The 20,065-nt window shown below is 45.6% G+C and overlaps 1 protein-coding gene across 8 annotated transcripts in view; it reads right to left on the bottom strand.

Moving 5' to 3' along the window:
• PICALM (phosphatidylinositol binding clathrin assembly protein) overlaps positions 1 to 20,065 on the bottom strand; it is a 158,206-nt gene that overhangs the window by 104,312 nt on the left and 33,829 nt on the right. For 7 of the 8 annotated variants that reach the window (XM_068266736.1, XM_068266739.1, XM_068266738.1 and 4 more), the window contains exon 2: positions 3,577 to 3,719. In XM_068266736.1, the coding sequence (XP_068122837.1) occupies positions 3,577 to 3,719 (143 nt within the window). Of the gene's footprint in view, positions 1 to 3,576; positions 3,720 to 7,029; positions 7,322 to 20,065 lie in introns of those variants that run through there. The other variant, XM_068266741.1, reaches the window with a different exon arrangement.

The following is a 20,065-nucleotide window of genomic DNA, read 5'->3' as shown; positions in this document are numbered from 1 at the left end:
TTTGGCGTCGGCGCAGGATTTCCACTATGTGGCCGGAATCTCAGCTATGCAAAACTATTTTCAGTGGCGTTGTTCCATTTCTCCCTGTTATCTGGCTAACTCCACCTCCAAACCTTTCTTGTGATGCCCAATCTTCAAGGACAACGGAGGTGAGGGGTATATGGAGGCTGACATATTTCCTTTTAAGCAATACCAGTTGCCTGGCTATTCTGCTGATACTCTGCCTCTAATGCTTTTATCCATAGACCCTGAACAAGGATGCAGCAGATCTGCAGATTTGTCAGATCAGATCTGACAAAATTAGCTGCATGCTTGTTTCTGGTGTGATTCAGACACTTCTGCAGCCAAATAGATCTGCAGGGCTGCCAAGCAACTGGCATTGTTTGAAAGGAAATAAATATGTCAGCCTCCATATACCTCTCACTACAGTTCTCCTTTAAAGATTACCTAAAGTAAATGGAAACAGGACTGCGGGGATGATGAGGTTTAGGGATGAAATACTAACCTGATCAGCCATACATCGTTCAGGCAGGTGATCACTCTGCCCCGCCCTGGGAATTGTGGCCATGACAGGTTTTCTTCAGATTTGGGCAGAAGCCCTGGCCACCCCCATCTGTGTTGCTGCGGCCTAATTGGAGGCTGTTGAGCTGGTGCAGGCAGAAGTATTTGAAGAGCTTCGGCAGATTTCGGGAAACATGCCCATGACTGCGTTCGGCGCGTGACAATTACATTAGATCAGGTGAGTAACCCTCCCTTCAAACATTGCAGCAATTCTGTCCTTTTATACAGGAGGTACAACTGTACTTGCCCTTTAAAATTCTTAAAAATGCTCTTCTGAAAATATTCCAAGATCAAAGTTTAATTGTTCTGATCTAAAACCGGTATGAAACATAAAGGAAAAGTGGAACCAAACTTTGCTGATCCAGTATGGAGGAGAAACCTAACCCCTCCAACGCTCCAGCCTCCCCACACACCACCCAGACATCTCCTGGCTCTGAGGACCACAAGAAGTCACCCCGCACACAACTTCCTTTGTTTGCTTCACGGCTTGTATGTGGTTTTCATTTAATGACAACCAAGTGTGGACTTCAAAGCCTCATCTCTAAACATAGCGAGGAAGAAAGCAAGCCGCAGCTTATGTACACGATGACTCGTCATAGCGGCAGACATGGGAAGTGAGCAAGCAGGATCTGCATTCATGGATCGAAGAACTCCTTACAGGGGGACTCCAGTTTAGTCCAAAATTGAGTATGTCGTCATCGCATCTACTTGTAAGTCAATGTCAGCACACTAACTAAGGTTTCTCACTCCAACACTCTCCCCACCCAACATCAAGACGGACCAACTCCCCAAAGCTTTCCTCATACTAATAACCTCCTGAAAGTTCAAGTGATGACATCCTGATGACCTCTACAGGAGGCTGGCCAAGCCATAAAAGTTGGTCAGGAAGCAAACTTGGAGGCTCATCTTTCCAGAAACAACAGTGCAAAATAATAGATCTGCAGCTCAATTGGAGCAGGATAAAATCCACAAAGAAAGCACATTCATAACCTACAATATACTTATAAAGGCTCCAAACTCCACCAACCCCTGAACTTTCCCAGTATGCTTAAAGGATACCACAACTGAAATGTGACATGATGAGATAGACATGTGTATGTACAGTGCCTAGCACACAGATAACTATGCTGTGTTCCTTTTTTTTCTTTCTCTGCCTGAAGGAGTTAAATATCAGGTATGTAAGTGGCTGACTCAGTCCTGACTCAGACAGGAAGTGACTACAGTGTGACCCTCACTGATAAGAAATTCCAACTATAAAACACTTTCCTAGCAGAAATTGGCTTCTGAGAGCAGTAAAGAGATAAAAAACGGGAATTTCTTATCAGTGAGGGTCACATTGTAGTCACTTCCTGTCTGAGTCAGGATTGAGTCAGCCACTTACATACCTGATATTTAACTCTTTCAGGCAGAGAAAGAAAAAAAGGAACACAGCATAGTGATTTGTGTGCTAGGCACTGTACATACACATGTCTATCTCATCATGTCACATTTCAGTTGTGGTATCCTTTAAGGGCTGGTTCAGACAGGCATCTGAATCAGCAGCCCAGTGTCTTGTTTTAAGTGCTTTTCTGCAAGCATGCAGAAAACCATTTGGTGACTTTCTATGGCGCTTCCCAACAATCGTCTTTTTGACCCCCGCGGGGGACACAGGAAAGTGCAGTAATAATCAATCCTGGAAGCAACCTGTTGCCAGGCTTGCCTAAGAGAAATGCAGACGACGAGACGAATGCAGACAACTTCTGTTGTCTTTAGATTCTCTCCATGACTAACACCAGACAACATACAAATAAGATTTACAAGCACCCACATTACCTTGTTGGGATTAACCACAAGAAAAGCCCTCTACTCCCCACACTTTCATGTGTACAAAACCTCTTGAGGAGAAATGAGTTTGGATCACTTCTCCAGATTCAGAGTGTGTTTCCACTCCTCGGTCTGTCCTGCCATACCGGCACCAACCTCAGTTGAAGTTACATGACCACTGTGACTTTGGTATTCCTCAGCCTTCAAAAGTACTTTCCTCCCCTAGTGCTTCCAAAGACAGGTGCATCTAAACTCGTAGGAGCCCAGTACGGATGCATTCATCTTCAGAAGTATCTGGAGACGCAAGTACTTTGGAAGGCTTCCCAAGGAGTGCAGAAGAGGTATACAACCTAGCAGGTCAAATAAATTCAACAGGGAAGATGCTGGTCCAACAGGACAGACCGAGGAACGGGAAGGCTTAAGGCCCGGTTCACACTTGCGGTGGCCCTCCGGAATCGCCGTGCCGGAGCCGCACCGCTTGCAGAACGGACGGAACGGACGCACGGCATAGCAATGAAAGCCTATGCGTCCGTTCACATGCGTCCGTTCTGCCGAACCGGAGCCGGGCCGGATCCGGACTCCGGCCTCCGTTCCAACATGCGCTATTTTTTCATCCGGCTCCTCCGGCAGCCGTATCCGGGGCGGAGCCGGACTGCACCATCCGGCCAATACAAACCAATGGGAACCGGAGAGCGCACAACACACAGGCTGAGAAATCCGGATGTTCTACCCCACTTCCTATGGGGATTGTTGCGGCGATATTGGATGGGGACACATGGGCAAGCATTTTGGAGTGGAGCAGCACAGCTGGATCCGGATCCGGAGATGTTGGCAGCATGTCGCAGGTGGAGGTGAGTGCTAAACAGCAGAGGGCCTGATTCCACAGGTCCCCCTTCTGCTGACCTCCCAGACCCCCAACTTTTTTTTTGTTTTTAACGTTTTTTTGCCAAACGGATCCGGATCGCATCCTGATGGACACCTGATGCAACCTGACCGGATCCGGATCAGAACCGTACGGTTCCGATCCGGATCCGGTCAGGTCATCCGGTCCGTTTGGCAAACAACCGCAAGTGTGAACCGGGCCTTATACTATCCAGACAACACGAGATGCTTTATTACTGCAGGGAATTATGTAATGTAGAGATGGTAGGAGATGGTTTGCCTTGATGAGCTGCACACTTCTGTACACCACACACTGGGGAGAACAATTACCTCATTGCCGTACACCATGAGGTGATGAGTTGTAATCAGGGACTTGAAGACCACCACCCAGCTGCTGTTGGTCGTCCTCTCAAATAACGTGTCTGCCAGCTGTGGGATGTTTACATTCATCTCATTCGTGCATTGGATCAGATCTGAAAAACAGGAAACCAAAATGTAAGCGTCAGTTGCCGTCAAAAAGCAGTCCTTATAATAGGCTACCATACAGAAACCCACGGAATGTACGGTCTGAGAAGTGTGACAGAGAAATACTTTGCTGTTCAGTACAGATGGTCACTGAAATGCTCATAATTCTGACACCATCCTATATTGCATATGGCAGCCAAGTATCTAGAGAATAGAGGCTGGTGCCTTATGAGGCAGAGATCAGCAGCTCCGCCCAGTGCTGTTACTTACTAATGGTAATGATAGAGGAGATGCTAATTTAAAAAAAAAAAAAAAACCTGCACCACTTTTCCACACAACACGTTTCCTCATTGAAATCACTGGCAGCTCAAAAAAATACACGCCTTAAAAATGCACCCAAAACATACAATTGTACGGCAAAACGCTTGTGGGTAAGCGTCTGCCATTCCCTCAGATACAAGTGTGATCCCTCCCCTCAGCGACACTGGAAAAAAGTAATATAAAGTGCCTTCAGCTCTGGGATAACAGTAGACCTTATATGTATGTGTACACTTATTTTACTATGGTTTGCAATAGTGGTCTTTTAAAGAAGAACTTTAACCAAGGGGTGAAGTTCAGCCATATGAGTAGCAGATATCCCCTTTCCCATGAGATATCTTTGCCTTTTCTCGAATAAATCATCAGTGGGTCTCTACCTCCTACAGTGTGATGTCATGACCAAGGTCCTGACTGTTTCCTGTCTGTGAACCTGCTGCATTGTGGGAAATAATGGCTTTTTCCAACTGCCAAGCAAGCAGTATCTTCCTCTGTGCACAATAACAGAAGGAAGGGATCACCGTTCTTATCAGTGAATGCAGCGTGCCAAGGCCTCTCCCCAGTGCCTCCTGGGGAGCACAGTCCAAGCAGAGCAAATAAGACCGGCACCGCTGGCTGTATTTAAAGTGGAACTCCAGGTGAAAATGTAATAAAAAAGTGCTTCATTTTTACAATAATTATGTATAAATGATATAGTCAGTGTTTGCCCATTGTAAAATCTTTCCTCTCCCTGAATTACATTCTGACATTTATCACATGGTGACATTTTTACTGCTAGCAGGTGATGCAGCTGCTGCTTGCTGTTTTGACAGTTAGAAACAGCTGTAAACAGCTATTTCCCACAATGCAACAAGGTTCACAGACCAGAAACTGCCAGGAGTACCATGGACCTCACAGTTTCCAGTGGGAGGGGTTTCACCACAATATCAGCCATACAGCGCCCCCTGATGTTCTGTTTGTGAAAAGGAATAGATTTCTCATGTAAAAGGTGGTATCAGCTACGGTTTGAGATTAAGTTCAATTCTTGGTCACGGTTTCTCTTTAAAGCTCTTTTGGTTTGGTTTCTCTTTAAAGCTGTTTCAGTTACACAACCTTTTTCAAACTGCTCAATAGCTATTGAGCAGTTTGAAAAAGGTTGTGTAACCAAAACAGAGCTTTAAAGAGGAACTCCGGTGAAAATATAATAAAAAAAAGTGCTTCATTTTTACAATAATTATGTATAAATGATTTAGTCAGTGTTTGCCCATTGTAAAATATTTTAAATCCCTGATTTATATTCTGCCATTTATTACATGGTGACATTTTTACTGCTGGCAAGTGACGTAGCTGCTGCTTGCTGTTTTGGCAGTTGGAAACAGCTGTAAACAGCTATTTCCCACAATGCAACGAGGTTCACAGACAGGAAACTGTCAAGAGTACGTACTCAGAATTTCTTTGTGGGAGGGGGTTCACCACAATATCAGCCATACAGCGCCCCCTGATGGTCTGTTTGTGAAAAGGAATAGATTTCTCATGTAAAAGGGGGTATTAGCTACTGATTGGGATAAAGTTCAATTCTTGGTCGGAGTTTCTCTTTACATTCCGTACAGATCACCTGGCAGGACTGAAGATGTCACCCACCAGTGATACATTTCTGAATGTATATCAGGGACAGGAAAGATTTTACAATGGCCCAAACACTGACAAAATCTATCAATGAATATTGTGAACAATAAGCACATTTTATTCATTGTTATTTTCACTACAGTTCCTCTTTTAGCTTGATGCACATTTTCACATTTTGTCATCCGAAGCTTTATCGTTCATACAGTTACAGCACAATGGACAGAGTGGGAGGGCGGCGGGGGGAGGCAGGAGGGGTATTCTGCTGCAGGAAATTCCTTAGGAACCCCTAGTGCCGCAGGTTAGCTCCATGTAGAGAATCGGTTTAACTCCATTCCGAGTAGCATCCTCTGCCCAGGATGAATCCTTGCACTGGAGGCATCTCCCACAGGTGTTTCCTACATAATGGGCTGTACAATTCAGGAGATGACAGCCAGCTGCTGCTCTTATATGTAATCTAATATACGGGACTGCTGAGAGGTGCAGTCAGCTCCCTCCCCTACGCACATACATACAGGACAGAGAGTGGTGACGCTGCTCAATTATTAACCAGCTTATAGCAAAGGGCCGCTGTATGATGATGTATGTAACCTCTCCTGGCGATCACTCATGTACAGTACAGATAATACCGCAGTTACTGTTTGTGCCGCCATAAGGCGTAGGCGCAACACTGTCAGAATAATTAGTGTCTTTATGGTGGCTGGATGGTGTAATGGTTAAAGGCTCTGCCTCTGATACAGGAGACCTGGGTTCGAATCTCGGCTTTGCCTGTTCAGTAAACCAGCACCTATTTAGTAGGAGACCTTGGGCAAGACTCCCTAACACTGCTACTGCCTATAGAGCGCGTCCTTGTGGCTGCAGCTCTGGCGCTTTGAGTCCGCCAGGAGAAAAGCGCGATATAAATGCTGTGTTTGTTTGTTTGTTTATAGGCTTTATTAAAAGCCTATAAAGGTCACAGGCGTTTCTCTGATTGATCAAGGAGAAGCACCTATGACCTCTTCATTTAGGGGGCGGGGCTACGGATGGAAGTCTGACACCTGGTAGGTTAAATAAAGTTGTATAAAAAAAAAAAAAAAGGATTACGCAAATGTTGTATACAAATGAATGCAGCTTGAAAATGGACCAGTTGAATTTTACCACAGCAGGATTTGATTGGTTCATTTTGAAGCTGCATGAATTTGCATACAAAATTTGCAGAATGCTGCATCAACTCGACATGATTTGCATCTAACTGACCTCCTTATTAGGAGCACACTCAGATTCAAGCGTATTTAAAGGGGCACTACAGCAAAAAAACTGTAAAATGTAAAATATGTGCAAGCATATACAAATAAGAAGTACATTTTTTCCCAGAGTAAAATGAGCCATAAATTACTTTTTTCCTATAATGCTGTCACTTACAGTAGGTTGTAGAAATCAGACAGAAGTGACAGGTTTTGGACTAGTCCATCTGTACATAGGGAATTCTCAGCAAGGCTTTTCTTCTTTATAAAGATATTCCTGAAAAAAGGCAGTGTTCTCCCCAGGCTCTTTTAGCCGGGTGCTCCACCCGGCTAGATTTGGCGACCACCCGGCTGTCATCAGCTCACTTCCTCCTATTCTGTAAGCATAGTTGCCCCGCATTTTCATCTCTACCCACCTGGCTACTTTTACATGCCACCCGGCTACTATTTCATGCCACCCAGCTGGAAAAAAATTCTGGGGAGAACACTGAAAGGATTTAAAAAAGGATGCTGGCCAGCTTCCCTACTCACTACACAGTTTTTTGGCAGTTGGACAGAGCAACTGCCATTCACTAAGTGCTTTTGAAAATAAATATATCCCTGAGAAACCCCTATAAAGAGATGGACTAGTCCAAAGCCTGTCGCTTCTGTCATATTTCTACTACCGTGAGTGACAGCAACATAGGAGAAAAGTAATTTATAGCTCATTTTACTCTGGAAAAAATGTACGTACTTATTTGTATACGTTTGCATTGTATTTTAAATGTTACAGTTTTTCGCTGTAGTGTCCTTTTAACTAGATGCGGCAAAACACGCACTGCCTCACTGGCCACCGGCTATTGAAGTCAATGACCTGGATGGGAAATTACAGATTCTTTTCACATTTTGTATGTGTGTGTTTTTTTTTCACGGCGAACATGTTTCGATTAAGCCAGTAGCCAGTATTTTACCGCAATCTGAAAAATCGCGAGTGAAAAACAACTGCAAACACGATCACAAATGCCCGAGAGGTTGGAAGGACAACGGTGCGCCCCAAGCAGGAGGCCGCGGCTGTGAATGGTTTTGGCCATAACATGTTAACAGCACACAGCTACAAAGCTAGCCAACTAGCTGCAGCCAATGCGGATGATCCCTTTTGCATAATTATATCTGTAATGTATCACTACTGCCTGCTCCTTATAAACTATGCGCCTGCACTGCTTACCAGCGCTCAGCACACACAGAGTACACTAATCAAACATTAACTATGGACACTAATTAAGCGTATGTATTCTGGAATCCCTCCATAACGTCTCTGTGGAATATTCCAGGTCAGCCTCACTTACAAGGACTGCAAGATGTCCAAGAAGCTTCCCAGGTCCACCGCGGGACCATCGCCACTGCCCAGCACCCTCTGACAGTTTGCAGCTGCACTCCTCTGTGTGCACATGCCCGGCCGAACTGTGCCTGCGCGGGAGCACGGAGCTGCTTGTAAACCTTCTCTTGTCGGATGTGTTCAGAACAGGGCTGTGGAGTCTGTACAAAAATCATCCAACTCCGACTCCTAAGTTTATGAAACCTCCGACTACAGATACCCAAAATGGCTCCAACTCAGACTCCTTGACTCCGACTTAGTCTATGAAACCATCGACTGATTCCAGGTACCCAAAATTGCTCCGACTCATCGACTCCAACTCCACAGCCCTGGTTCAGAGGGTCTGTATGGGGAAACAGGTGGCAAGAAGGAAAGTCTATCTAGAGGCTTCCTTCTACCGAGCCAAATACTGCAGAGTCCACGTTACCCGGAACTCAGGATTCTGGAAGTCCCAACTAACCGGCATGCCTGAGAGCAGTGTTCTCCCAGAATTTTTTTCCAGCCGAGTGGCGTGAAAAAGAAGCCAGGTGGGGCGGGATGGGGGAATGAAGGGCTGGCACGACTCTGGTTACAGCATAGGAGGAGGAAGAGGAGAGCCGTTGACAGCCGCTACTCACCAAAATTAGCCGGGTGGAGCACCCGCCTAAAAGGGCCTGTGGAGAACCCTGGAGAGGAATAAAGAGGACAGAACTTTGGGGGATTATCAGAGCAGCAACAACCTACTGATCCTCATAGGTCATTTACCGAGCATTCTGCAGCCCCCAGGGAACACGGCTCCCGGCGTATCACGTGATCCGATGCAGGTCAGACTACACACCAGGAGCCGTACACGGAGGACACCGGAAAGTCGCTGGGGGCTGCAGGATGCTCGGTAGATGACATAGCAGGATCAGTAGGTTGTTGCTGCTGCTCCGGGGAGAGGTTAGTGTTCTCCCCCCAAAAAATTTCCAGCCGGATGGCATGAAAAAGTAGCCGGGTGGGGCAAGATGAGAGAATGTAGGGCCGGTGCGTCTCTGCTTACCGCAGAGGAGGAGGTGAGCTGATAACAGCCGGGTGCTCACCAAAACTAGCTGGGTGGATAAAAGAGCCTGGGGAGAACACTGTTAAGGTCCGTACACACGCCGGACTTTAGGCAACGACGGGTCCGTCGTTGCCTCCCGCTGGGTGGGCGTGCCAGCGACAGTCCGGCGTGTGTACGCTCTGTCGTCAGACTGATACGGCGTCGTTGCCTAAAGTCCGGCGTGTGTACGGACCTTAAGTGTTCTTTTTAGTGCCGGTTCAAGCAACCAGCAAGCACATGTATCCAGTATCAGGCAATCCGCCTGATACTTGGGACTTTGCTGTACCTGACTTTGCTTTTCCTGGCCGCCTGGGGTTTACTTTTTACAACAGCTTACCGACCTCTGGCAGGGATCTCTAATTGGAAAGTCAATATGCCGAACTTGGATGAGAATGAGAATGATTCATCAGATGGATTAGCACCTCTTACAATAGTGTCACCTTCTGTTAGATAAAGATTGATTCAACGGTTTATCCATCCGGCACATCTTGCAACTAACTGAATATAGCACCAAAAAAAAAAAGACCAACCGGCTAACAATCAGACTTGTGCGATGGATGTGGGGTACAGATTTGGGTGCCCGGTGTGGGGATTCCCACAGGTGACAAGTCATTTTCAGCATTATACCCTAGGACGGAGAGGAATGTTCCCCGGGAGGGCTTGGGACCCGGTCTCTCAAGTGACATTGCATGGCTGACTCTGTATGGATGAGTTTCTAGCCTGCAGGCCAGCATCGTGTCTGTTGCCATGCAGGGGGCAGGAGGGCCCACAGAATGGCATGGGAGTGACATCACGTGGTAGGAGGGCTGAGTGAGGAGAGCAATGCTTGTGGCCAGAGCTCAGACGAATCCATCTTCAAGGCTGGTCGCTGGCCAAAACCTCCGTGGGCAGCAGGGGTTAAATATATATGTTGGAACAGGGGTGCAACTAGAAATCACTGGGTGCCAAAACTTTGGATCCCCCCCCCCCCCCCCTATCCCCAAAAGGAAAAAAAAGAAAAAGAAAAAAAAAAGAAAACAAGCAATTGGAAAGGCAGGATATATAAAAAAAACACAAACAAAAAAAAACACTACACCAAAAAAAACGTACATTATAGGGAGCCAGGTATAGATGCCCCTAGGCCCCAGCATAGGTAGCCAAGTATAGGTGCCTTCAGCATAGGTTTATAGGTGCCCCCAGTATAGGCTAGTCAGGTATAGGTTCCCCCTAGTATAGGATAACCAGGCATAGGTGCCCCTAGTATACATTAACCAGGCATAGATGCCCCTAGCATAGGTAGCCAACTATAGGTGCCTCTAGGATCGCACATAAGGGGGAGCAGGGGGCACACATCTGCAGAAAGGGCGCTCCAGACTCCCTCCTCCCTTACCTCGGGTCCCCTTTCAGCGCTCTCCCCGTCAAAAATTACAGCAGCGGCCAGACAGGGAACACAGGACACAGGACTCTCCTCTTCCGGGTTCCTCGCGACGGAGCTCTGGTCTTCTCTGTCTCCAATGTCACTGACTCTACTTCTGCTAACCATCCCACAGCTGTGTGCACCCGCTGCTCCCCCATCTTGCACTGCGCCCCTAAAATTAGCCCTGGGCGGGCCCAAGAGCCGCCGGGCCTCCCCCCCAGGGACCCACCCGCAGTCCTTGCGAGCATGATAGTTACGCCCCTGCGCTCAATTCTCGGTTTAGGTGGCCGTTATCAGCTGTCTTGGCCAAGTTTCAGCTAGCGTTTGTACAAGGCTTCCGTATAAATACACTCATGCTTTCGAGGGACAAAGGTTAGTTGGGGTTCTACTTTATCGGTGGGAAGTTACATCTCTCTCCCCAGAATCATTCACTGATGGCTTCCGCATCATGCAGCAAGCTCTGAGGCTTGCACAGTAAGTCCTCACATAGCAGGTTTTCAAGGGACTCTGTAAATCAGCATCAAAGGAGACAGATTTCAAAGTGAAGCAATGAAGCACAGAGGTGCCAGTCACACCAGCGCACAGCAGATGCATACATCATTAGTGGTAGACAATCACTTATTGATAACAGGCCATGCATGAGGGCAATGACCCTCAGTGTATTCGCTCTGCAGGAGGAGGTCAGTGTGCAGGTGTGCAGAATAGATCCCATTCATGCACAAAAGAGCTTTATCCAATAAGATCAGAATAAGGAGATATATTTAGTATGGGGGAATTCTTATAAAGCACCGGTTACACTTTCCCAGCTGACAGCTGCTCTTTTCCTCTGAGTAAGGACACTGTGAGGCCGAGGTCTCCTACCCGTCAGATCTGCCCAGGGAAGAGCATGTGTGCCTGCGCTCTGCAGAAATACGATTCTGACGATTATACTGTATATGCAATATTTAGGGAACTTTTTAAAGCGGACCTGAACTCAGAACTTCCTCTCTGCTCTAAAAGATAAGCAGCAGCATAATAACCTTTAAAGAAAAATTATCAGCTACATCTGATACAAATCCTGCAATAAATCTGCATCGTCTACTTCCTGCTTTCATGGAAGCAGACATTAACATCCTGTGCTTACTAATTAGCTCTCTGCCCTGGCAGGCAGCCGACACAGCTGAGGGATCAAACTACTCCTTGTGCTTAGTCACAGATAAGGGGGGACATGCTAAACTCTCTAAATACATACAGGGTGCATTTCTCTGTTTACCAACTGTCCTGTGCAAGAGTTCAGGTCCATTTTAAATCTGCTAAACACTATTAAAGTACTGTACAAGCTGTTGGCGTGTGGCACCTCACCATACGTGCGCGCTAATTGTCTCAGCCAATCCCAGCGGGACTGGACAGGAGGGGGCGTGTCTGGGGCAGGCGGACATACATAATACCAGAGGCAAAGCAATCTAAGGTAAGCTAAGCACAAAGTTAGGTTCATGCTGGATAAACCTCTCCTCAACCCCGCCCCAGGTCCTCATAACCACTTTTACTCATTGCATAGTTGAGTCCCTTTCCTATAGTTTATAGGGCATTCCTCAAGCCAAATACTTTTTTTCAATACTCTAATTCCCTATAAACTAAACAAGCCTCAACCACAGCTTCTCCAGAGTGCCTTGGCACTCTGAGCCTTAGTAGCAAGGGCTTATGGGAGCTCAGTCTGGGCAGGAGGAGGTTACTAGAATTCAGAGGCAGAGGGGAGGAGGAGAGGGGAGTGAAGTTTTCACAGGCTAAGGGCTGGAGATGCTAGGAGCTTGCCTGTGTGTAATGATGAAAAACAGAACATGTCTGCCCTCATTTTATCACAGGAAGAAATCATCATATACCGTTGAAGCTGTTAGCAGCTAGATTTGCTGAGTATTTGAATTTTGAGCATGGTGCACTGAGTGCAAAATGTAGCTCCGGTCACAAGAGCAGCACACAGTCACAGTCTCATGCAGATGTTCGATATAACTCAGCCAAGGTGACAGATTACAACCACCCCTGGCGGTGATCTAGTGAGTGTACAGCACACAATGCTTTGGCTAGCGAATGGCCAGGCAGATGGATTCAGAGATGAGCAATGTTCTCCCCACCCACTCCGTCACGTGATGTTACGTCCAAGCAGCTCCATCTGCCCTCCTCCCCCTGCTTGGCAACATAACCTGTCACTAGCCTTAAGGCTAGCAGTGCATCTATAGATTGTTGGCCCTGAAACGTCACAGGAAGGATAGAGTCCCAATTCCTGCCAGGCAACAGGCCTCATATATGATTATAAGGCTTAAACAGCGAGACAATCTCCAGCACTGATCAAGTAGAAGAAAAAACAAAACCACAGTAGCAACCGTAGCAACTGTTTTATTAACAGAACATTCTCCATTAATTTCAATCCTCCATTTCGCTCGGCTTCCTCACTCATTTTTAGTAAACACAAGCAAGGTTTGCCAAATCTCAGCCTAAGTCCTCTTCGACGGAAACAGCAGCTGCCAAAATTCCAATATTAGCAGTAGGAAAGCATCTGCTTACATGGGGAATATGTACACACACAGGGAAAGTCTAGCGGAGGCTACAGAGTGACGGCTACAGGGAACTGCAGCAGCCTGCATAATGCCCAGCAGATCTAAGTACAAACTGCTCATTTACAATCTACCTGAAGTGGCAATAAAACATACAGTGTAATAAAGATGACAGACTGTAAATTAAAGACAACAAATACAAAATCTGGGCAGCCCCGTTTCTATGGGCGTGCAAATAGTGCAATCACCCGGGGCGCCAGATTGAGCGGCAGGAGAAGGGGGGGCATAGTGTAGCTACCACAATCCCCCGCAGCCTGCACCTCCTTCCTCTCCCAGGCGTCCGTCGTGTTGGAAACAGCGCCCCCTGTGGTGACTTGATCGCAAGTCACACCATTGCGACAGACGGCTGGGACAGGAATGAGATAGAGGCTGCAGAGATCGCGGAAGGAAGGCGAGTTGTAACTACGCTACCTCTACCGCTGTGCCTATACTGGAGGCACCTACCTATCTAACCTATACTGGAGGCACCTACCTATCTAACCTATACTCAGGCCACCTACCTATCTAACCTATACTGGAGGCACCTACCCATCTAACCTATACCCCGGGCACCTACCCATCTAACCTATACCCCGGGCACCTACCTATCTAATCTATACTGGAGGCACCTACCTATTTAACCTATACAAGCTACCCTATACTGGAGGCACCTGCCTAGCTAACCTATACTGAGGGCACCTATGTCTGGCTACCTATACTGGGGGGGGGGGGGCCTATAGCTGGATAACTATAAAGGGGGCAACTAGAACTGGCTAACCTATACTGCGGGCACCTATACCTGGCTCCACGCAGGGAGGGGGGGCAAGATTTTAACACCCTGGGTGCAATTTAGCATAGAAACTGACCCGACACTGGGTACATAGCCAGCTCCAAAAGCTGCTGAATTCCTTATTCTGGCACAGGCAACCTGGGTTCGAATCCTGACCCTTCCTGTTCAGTAAACCGGCAGCTATTCAGTAAGGAGACCTTGAGCAAGACTCCATAACACTACTACTGCTTATAGAGCGGGTCCTAGTGGCTGCAGCTCTGGTGCTTTGAGTGCGCCAGGAGAAAATCGCATTATAAATGTTATGTGTTGTGTTATTTCAATTTACACAGTTTTTTCACAACCTTTTTCCATTATAAATTATCTACACTAATTTCCAAATACAACGACGACAGCAATCTATGAAGGTCATCCAGAAAAAGCCCCCCATTTGCACTCATCTGCTACACAAGGTATTCTGGGTAATGCAAGTTGTATCTATCAGATAAGGCAGGGTTCAAACTCAATGCAAGACTCAATTCAGAAACCGTGAACATTCATTTTTTGCATGCAATTTTTTCAGACACTATTCGAGTTGGTGTGCGTTTCTTCGAATGCATTCTTTAGCCAATGAAAGAACGAGAGCTCTCATGCGATGTACAAATTTATGCTGCAACATTACGCTTTTTCCCATGCATGCAAAAATGCTAATCCCATTTTGCAGTTTTCGAACATAAGTGCGAATCTCCATCGACGTTCATTTAATGTGTGATGAAGAGGTTTTTGATACGCGTGAGTCCAGCTTAAAGCAGTAGGATCAGCCATACTATGCCAGGGAAAAAAAACAGATATATAAGTAGATAAATACTTGATCTACTTACATAACACATGTATTGTACTGTCCATGTTTTGATTTCAGTGAATGTTATATAGTAAATGACGAGAATTCTGTTCCTGGTGGGGGCCATGTCTTTTGCCCACAGTTTAGGCTAAATCCTGATGTCATTTCTGCCCTTTACTTTTTTGCTTGTCTCCTCCAATCTCTGAGTCGCCTCAGCCTTGCTTGTAAACACAAGTGAGTAGGGGATTAGGTTTCAGATAAGCAGCTTGCAAGGAAATAAAGGGAAGAGGAGGAATATATTATAGGTAAAAAGAACCCCAGCATGCAATACTTTGGCACCGACTACTAAAGAGCCAGTGCTCCTTAAAGGGGCACTACAGCGAAAAACTGTAAAATTTAAAATATGTGCAAACATATACAAATAAGAAATACATTTTTTCCAGAGTAAAATGAGCCATAAATTACTTTTCTCCTATGTTGCTGTCACTTACAGTAGGTAGTAGAAATCTGACAGAAGTGACAGGTTTTGGACTAGTCCATCTCTTTATAGGGGATTCTCAGGGATATATTTATTTTCAAAAGCACTTAGTGAATGGAAGTTGCTCTGTCCAACTGCCAAAAAACTGTAGCGAGCAGGGAAGCTGGCCAGCATCATTGTTTAAATCCTTTTTTAGGGAATATCTTTATAAAGAATAAAAGCCTTGCTGAGAATCCCCTATGAAGAGATGGACTAGTCCAAAACCTGTCGCTTCTGTCAGATTTCTACTGCCTACAGTAAGTTATAGCATTATAGGAGAACAGTCATTTATGGCTCATTTTACGCTGGAAAAAATGTACTTCTTATTTGTATGTTTGCACATATTTTACATTTTACAGTTTTTCGCTGTAGTGCCCCTTTAAGTATGTGATAACTCAAAATCATAACAGCAGAAAAAGTTTTGAAATTTTTGAATGCAGGCTTAGCATCTTTATCACTTAATACACAGACCAGTTGCTGTTGAAATTTGATTTTTATGGTGACAATTTCGCTTTAAAATGTCTTCTCTCGCTGCACCCCTTGTTATGTGACTAAAAGTGCAAGAATACAGAAATCATTTGCAAAGCCATCGAAGTTACCACAAGAGTCACACAAAGCAACCACTGGAAGCTTATCACACCTTGTGAAAGTGCTTTCAAATACCACAATCCAACCACACAGAGGGAGGAGGGCTCCTTCACACTTACAAAACGCTGGCGCTTTTGCTAGCGTTTTGCTCTGACGGTTTTTGGCGATTGACGTGGGGGAAAAAAAAATCGCCGTTCACACTTGGCGATTTTTTCGCAATCGCGTTTATCGCTTCTATAGCACTGAAACGGGGTCGTCGGGAAATCACCTGTAAATGGTGCAGGATACAAATTTGCGTTTGGCAATTTGCATTATTTGCCGGCGACTAACGCAAATCGTCAAAGTGGAAACGGACCTATAGGATAATATGGCACTAGCGCTTTAAAAAGTGTTTTGCCGAAATCACGGGCAAAACGCTCAGATGTGAACGGGGCCTAACAGCCCCCGAGCAAAACCATGATGCAGCCCCGGCACACTAAAGTTGGCCATACACATTGTTTTTCTCATTCAATTCCTTGCAGGTTCAATCAGATGGGAATCGATTCCCCAAAATGTCAGATTGATACATTTTTGATCAATTTTCAAAAGATTCGATTGGACAGAATGGAAAATTTAAAACAATCGGGGGCGGGGCAAGAGTATTGGCAGATTGATGGCTTATAGCTCTGCAATGCATCCAACAGTGCAACTCTGCAGTTCAATCGATTTTCAATAGATTCCCTGCGAGATCTATTGGAAACTGATGTGCATTGTAGAAAGGGGAGGAGGAGTGCTTTTTGGTTCCTTTTATCCCCCTATACATTCCTAGTAGTTTGGGTCACCCTGAGCTGCTTGGTTACTCTGCTGTACTCGTCCAAGCCCTATTTCATACAGCCTTATCAATCCCTGCCATGTACTGATGAGGACCAAAAGTCCGAAACAGGCTGTCTACATGTGGGTTTGATATGGCTGTGTAAAACTTAAAGCTATAGGCTTACTATATACCAGCGGTTCTGGATGCTTGCTTGGCTTAACGGCAAAAAGGGATAATTTGCATATTCAGTGGCATTGTGGGTAACCACAAATGTTCACTTATAACTAAATTATTGCAAATTTCCTTCTGTTTTTAGAAGGCAATTACACCAAGCTTTGCATTGTAGAAAGGAACTAATTTTTTTTTTAATATTGGAAATCTAAGCGTATGGCCAGCTCGACACTAATAAAGGCCACTCCATCATGAGGACAGATTCCTCCCCAACCACCACGAGACTCCTCCCCAGCCATGAGGACAGACTCCTCCCCAACCATGAGGACAGACTCCTCCCCAACCATGAGGACAGACTCCTCCCCAACCATGAGGACAGACTCCTCCCCAACCATGAGGACAGACTCCTCCCCAACCATGAGGACAGACTCCTCCCCAACCATGAGGACAGACTCCTCCCCAACCATGAGGACAGACTCCTCCCCAACCATGAGGACAGACTCCTCCCCAACCATGAGGACAGACTCCTCCCCACATTAGCTTCTGGCTATTCTGCTGATGATGTAGAAAATCCATAAATAAAAGATAACAGTGAACCATGCGCTGCAGCTGTTAATAAAATATCCCGTGTGAATGGAAGCAAGGAACTGGCTGTGCAGGATCCACTGTTGACTGAAGCTGCATAGCAACAACCAGTACAAACAGCAAGACATTCCCAGAGACAGCCTTCATTTCCTAGCTAGCGGAACAGGAAACTAACCCCCCATTTGTATACTTCTGGCTGAATTGTATGTTCTGCATGGAGCAGCTAAGCTTCAAAGCCAAGAATGCAGCCAAATGTCATAAAGGCACAGACCTGCAAGTCAAGTCTCACCGCTGTGTAGAATTTCAGTCTGTTCTGGGAAGGGGACTCCATGCAGAGTACAGCTATAGGGGTACCTGGTATCCATACAGTTGGAGCAGTAGAGTATTGTACAGTGCTGGCCATGGGTAAAAGCAAGAGGTTTTCAACCCTATAGTTGGAGTGCCATAGGCCAGAACACACAAAGTATCTGGAAGAACCATGCCCGGCATTAAAGAAAAATGGGCAAAAGACTACTTAAAAAGTAAAAAGGTGTGTTTAAATGTTTTGCTTATTCTGGACTCTAGGTTCAAATGCCTCAAACTTAGAACTCAGATGTGGCAGTATTGAGATTACATTAAAAACAGGTTTAATGGCGGTGAGCAGTCACATTTTACTATGAATTCTCTTACTGTGCCATTTTCCCATGACAAATGTAGTAAAAATGCTGATGGGGTGATCCCTGTATCTGTACCATCATTCCCTGTAACTGAACACCCTGACTCAGCTCCGCCCAAGGTTAGTGCAACACACCTGGGAACCCTTAAAGTGACTGTCCAGTTCACAGAGTTTTCGTACCTCTGCTTTACCATTCCCTGAATAAGATAAATCTTAACATTGAAAACAAATAATTCCTGTGGCCCTAAATTGCCATTATATTAACAGTGTTGTGAAGCTTTCCCTTTAGATACACTAGAGTTCTGAATCCTGGATATGGAGGCTGACATTTATTTCCTTTTAAACAAAACCAGTTGCCCTGCAGCTCTACTGGTCTATTTGGCTGCAGTAGTGTCTGAGTAACACCAGAAACAAGCATCTTGTTACATCTGACAATGTCACACCTGATATGCTGCATGCTTGTTCAGGGTCTGTGGCTAAAAGCATTATGCTGGGTACACACTGAGATTTTCTGGCCGATTTACTGTCAGATCAATTATTTCCAGCATGTCGGATTTGCTTTCCGATCAATTTCCTATTAAAGTTAACGGAAATGGATCGAAAAATGCTCGGAAATCGATGGGGAAGCAAATCGGGCATGTGTGTTTACCCAGCATTAGAGGCAGAGGATCAGCAGGATAGCCAGGCAACTGGCAGTTTAAAAGGAAATAAATATGGCAGCCTCCATATCCTTCTTGTTACAGTTGTCCTTTAAACAATGCACATTGTCTGGCTGTCCTGCTGATCCGTTGCCTCAAATAATTTTCGCCACAGTCACGGATTACCTCCTTGATCACAATGCAAAAACACAGCCGAAAATCACAATGTGAGAAGACCATGTAAAAGGCCTGGTGCACACCAGAGGAGTTTTTCTGAGCGTTTTGAGTTTTTAAATCTGCTGCTAATGTTATCCTATGTGTCTGTGCACACTGGAGCAATGAGGTTTTGTAAAAAAAAAAAAACCATAGCATTACATTGGGAAGAGCTTTTGAAACCTCTAAAAGCTCTTCCCAATGTAATGCTATGGGGTTTTTTACAAAACCTCATTGCTCCAGTGTGCACAGACACATAGGATAACATTAGTAGCAGATTTAAAAACTCAAAACGCTCAGAAAAACTCCTCTGGTGTGCACCAGGCCAAAGTGGACATGCACGATTCAATTTGTATTTTATTGACTAGAGAAATACGTTTGATTCTTCCAAAACATTTTTTTGTAATATATTCTTGGTGGGGGGGGGGGGGGGGAAATCAAACCACGATCAAACATTCAGATTTTTCCATCTGATCAAATTTTACAGGGAAGAAGAACCCAGATAAAATGATCCTTTTCCTCAGCCAAAAAAAAGATCTTCCAAGCAGAAGGACTTGTTAGTTGTCTGTGGCCTGTAGACTGTCTACGGCATACATGTCGAACTCCGGCCCATGGGCCAAATCTGGCCCTCAGAGCCATTAAATCTGGCCCTCATGGGGTTTCCCCACTTTGCATTATGTTTTTCCCTCTCTAGGCCACCGGGGAAGCTATATTGGAGGTGAAGCCCTATAACACTAGGCACTATGGGCAAAATAATGAAACGCTATGGTACTGTAAAGGGGAGGGTGGGGACCTCTAGACACCAGGGAACTGTATAGGGGGATGGAGGACCACTTGGCACCAGGGAACTGTAAAGGAGCTGAAGGGGGGCCATGAGACCACTGGTAACTTTATAAGGGAGAAAGGCGGCCAGTAGAGATTAAGGTTGGCCTGTGGTCCCAGTGTACAATTTCGTCCCACTTTGTATTGGAGTTTGACACCCCTGGTCTAAGGGCTCATACACATGTCTAACAAATCCTCCTGATTGTCAGCTGATTTTGGTTTGTTGGACGACAATCATGCTTGTGTAC

Source organism: Hyperolius riggenbachi, chromosome 2 (assembly GCF_040937935.1).
Source record: "Hyperolius riggenbachi isolate aHypRig1 chromosome 2, aHypRig1.pri, whole genome shotgun sequence".
Classification (NCBI taxonomy): Eukaryota; Metazoa; Chordata; class Amphibia; order Anura; family Hyperoliidae; genus Hyperolius; species Hyperolius riggenbachi.
The sequence above is the reverse complement of the archived record's forward strand: the minus strand, read 5'-3'. Positions and strand labels throughout refer to the sequence as shown.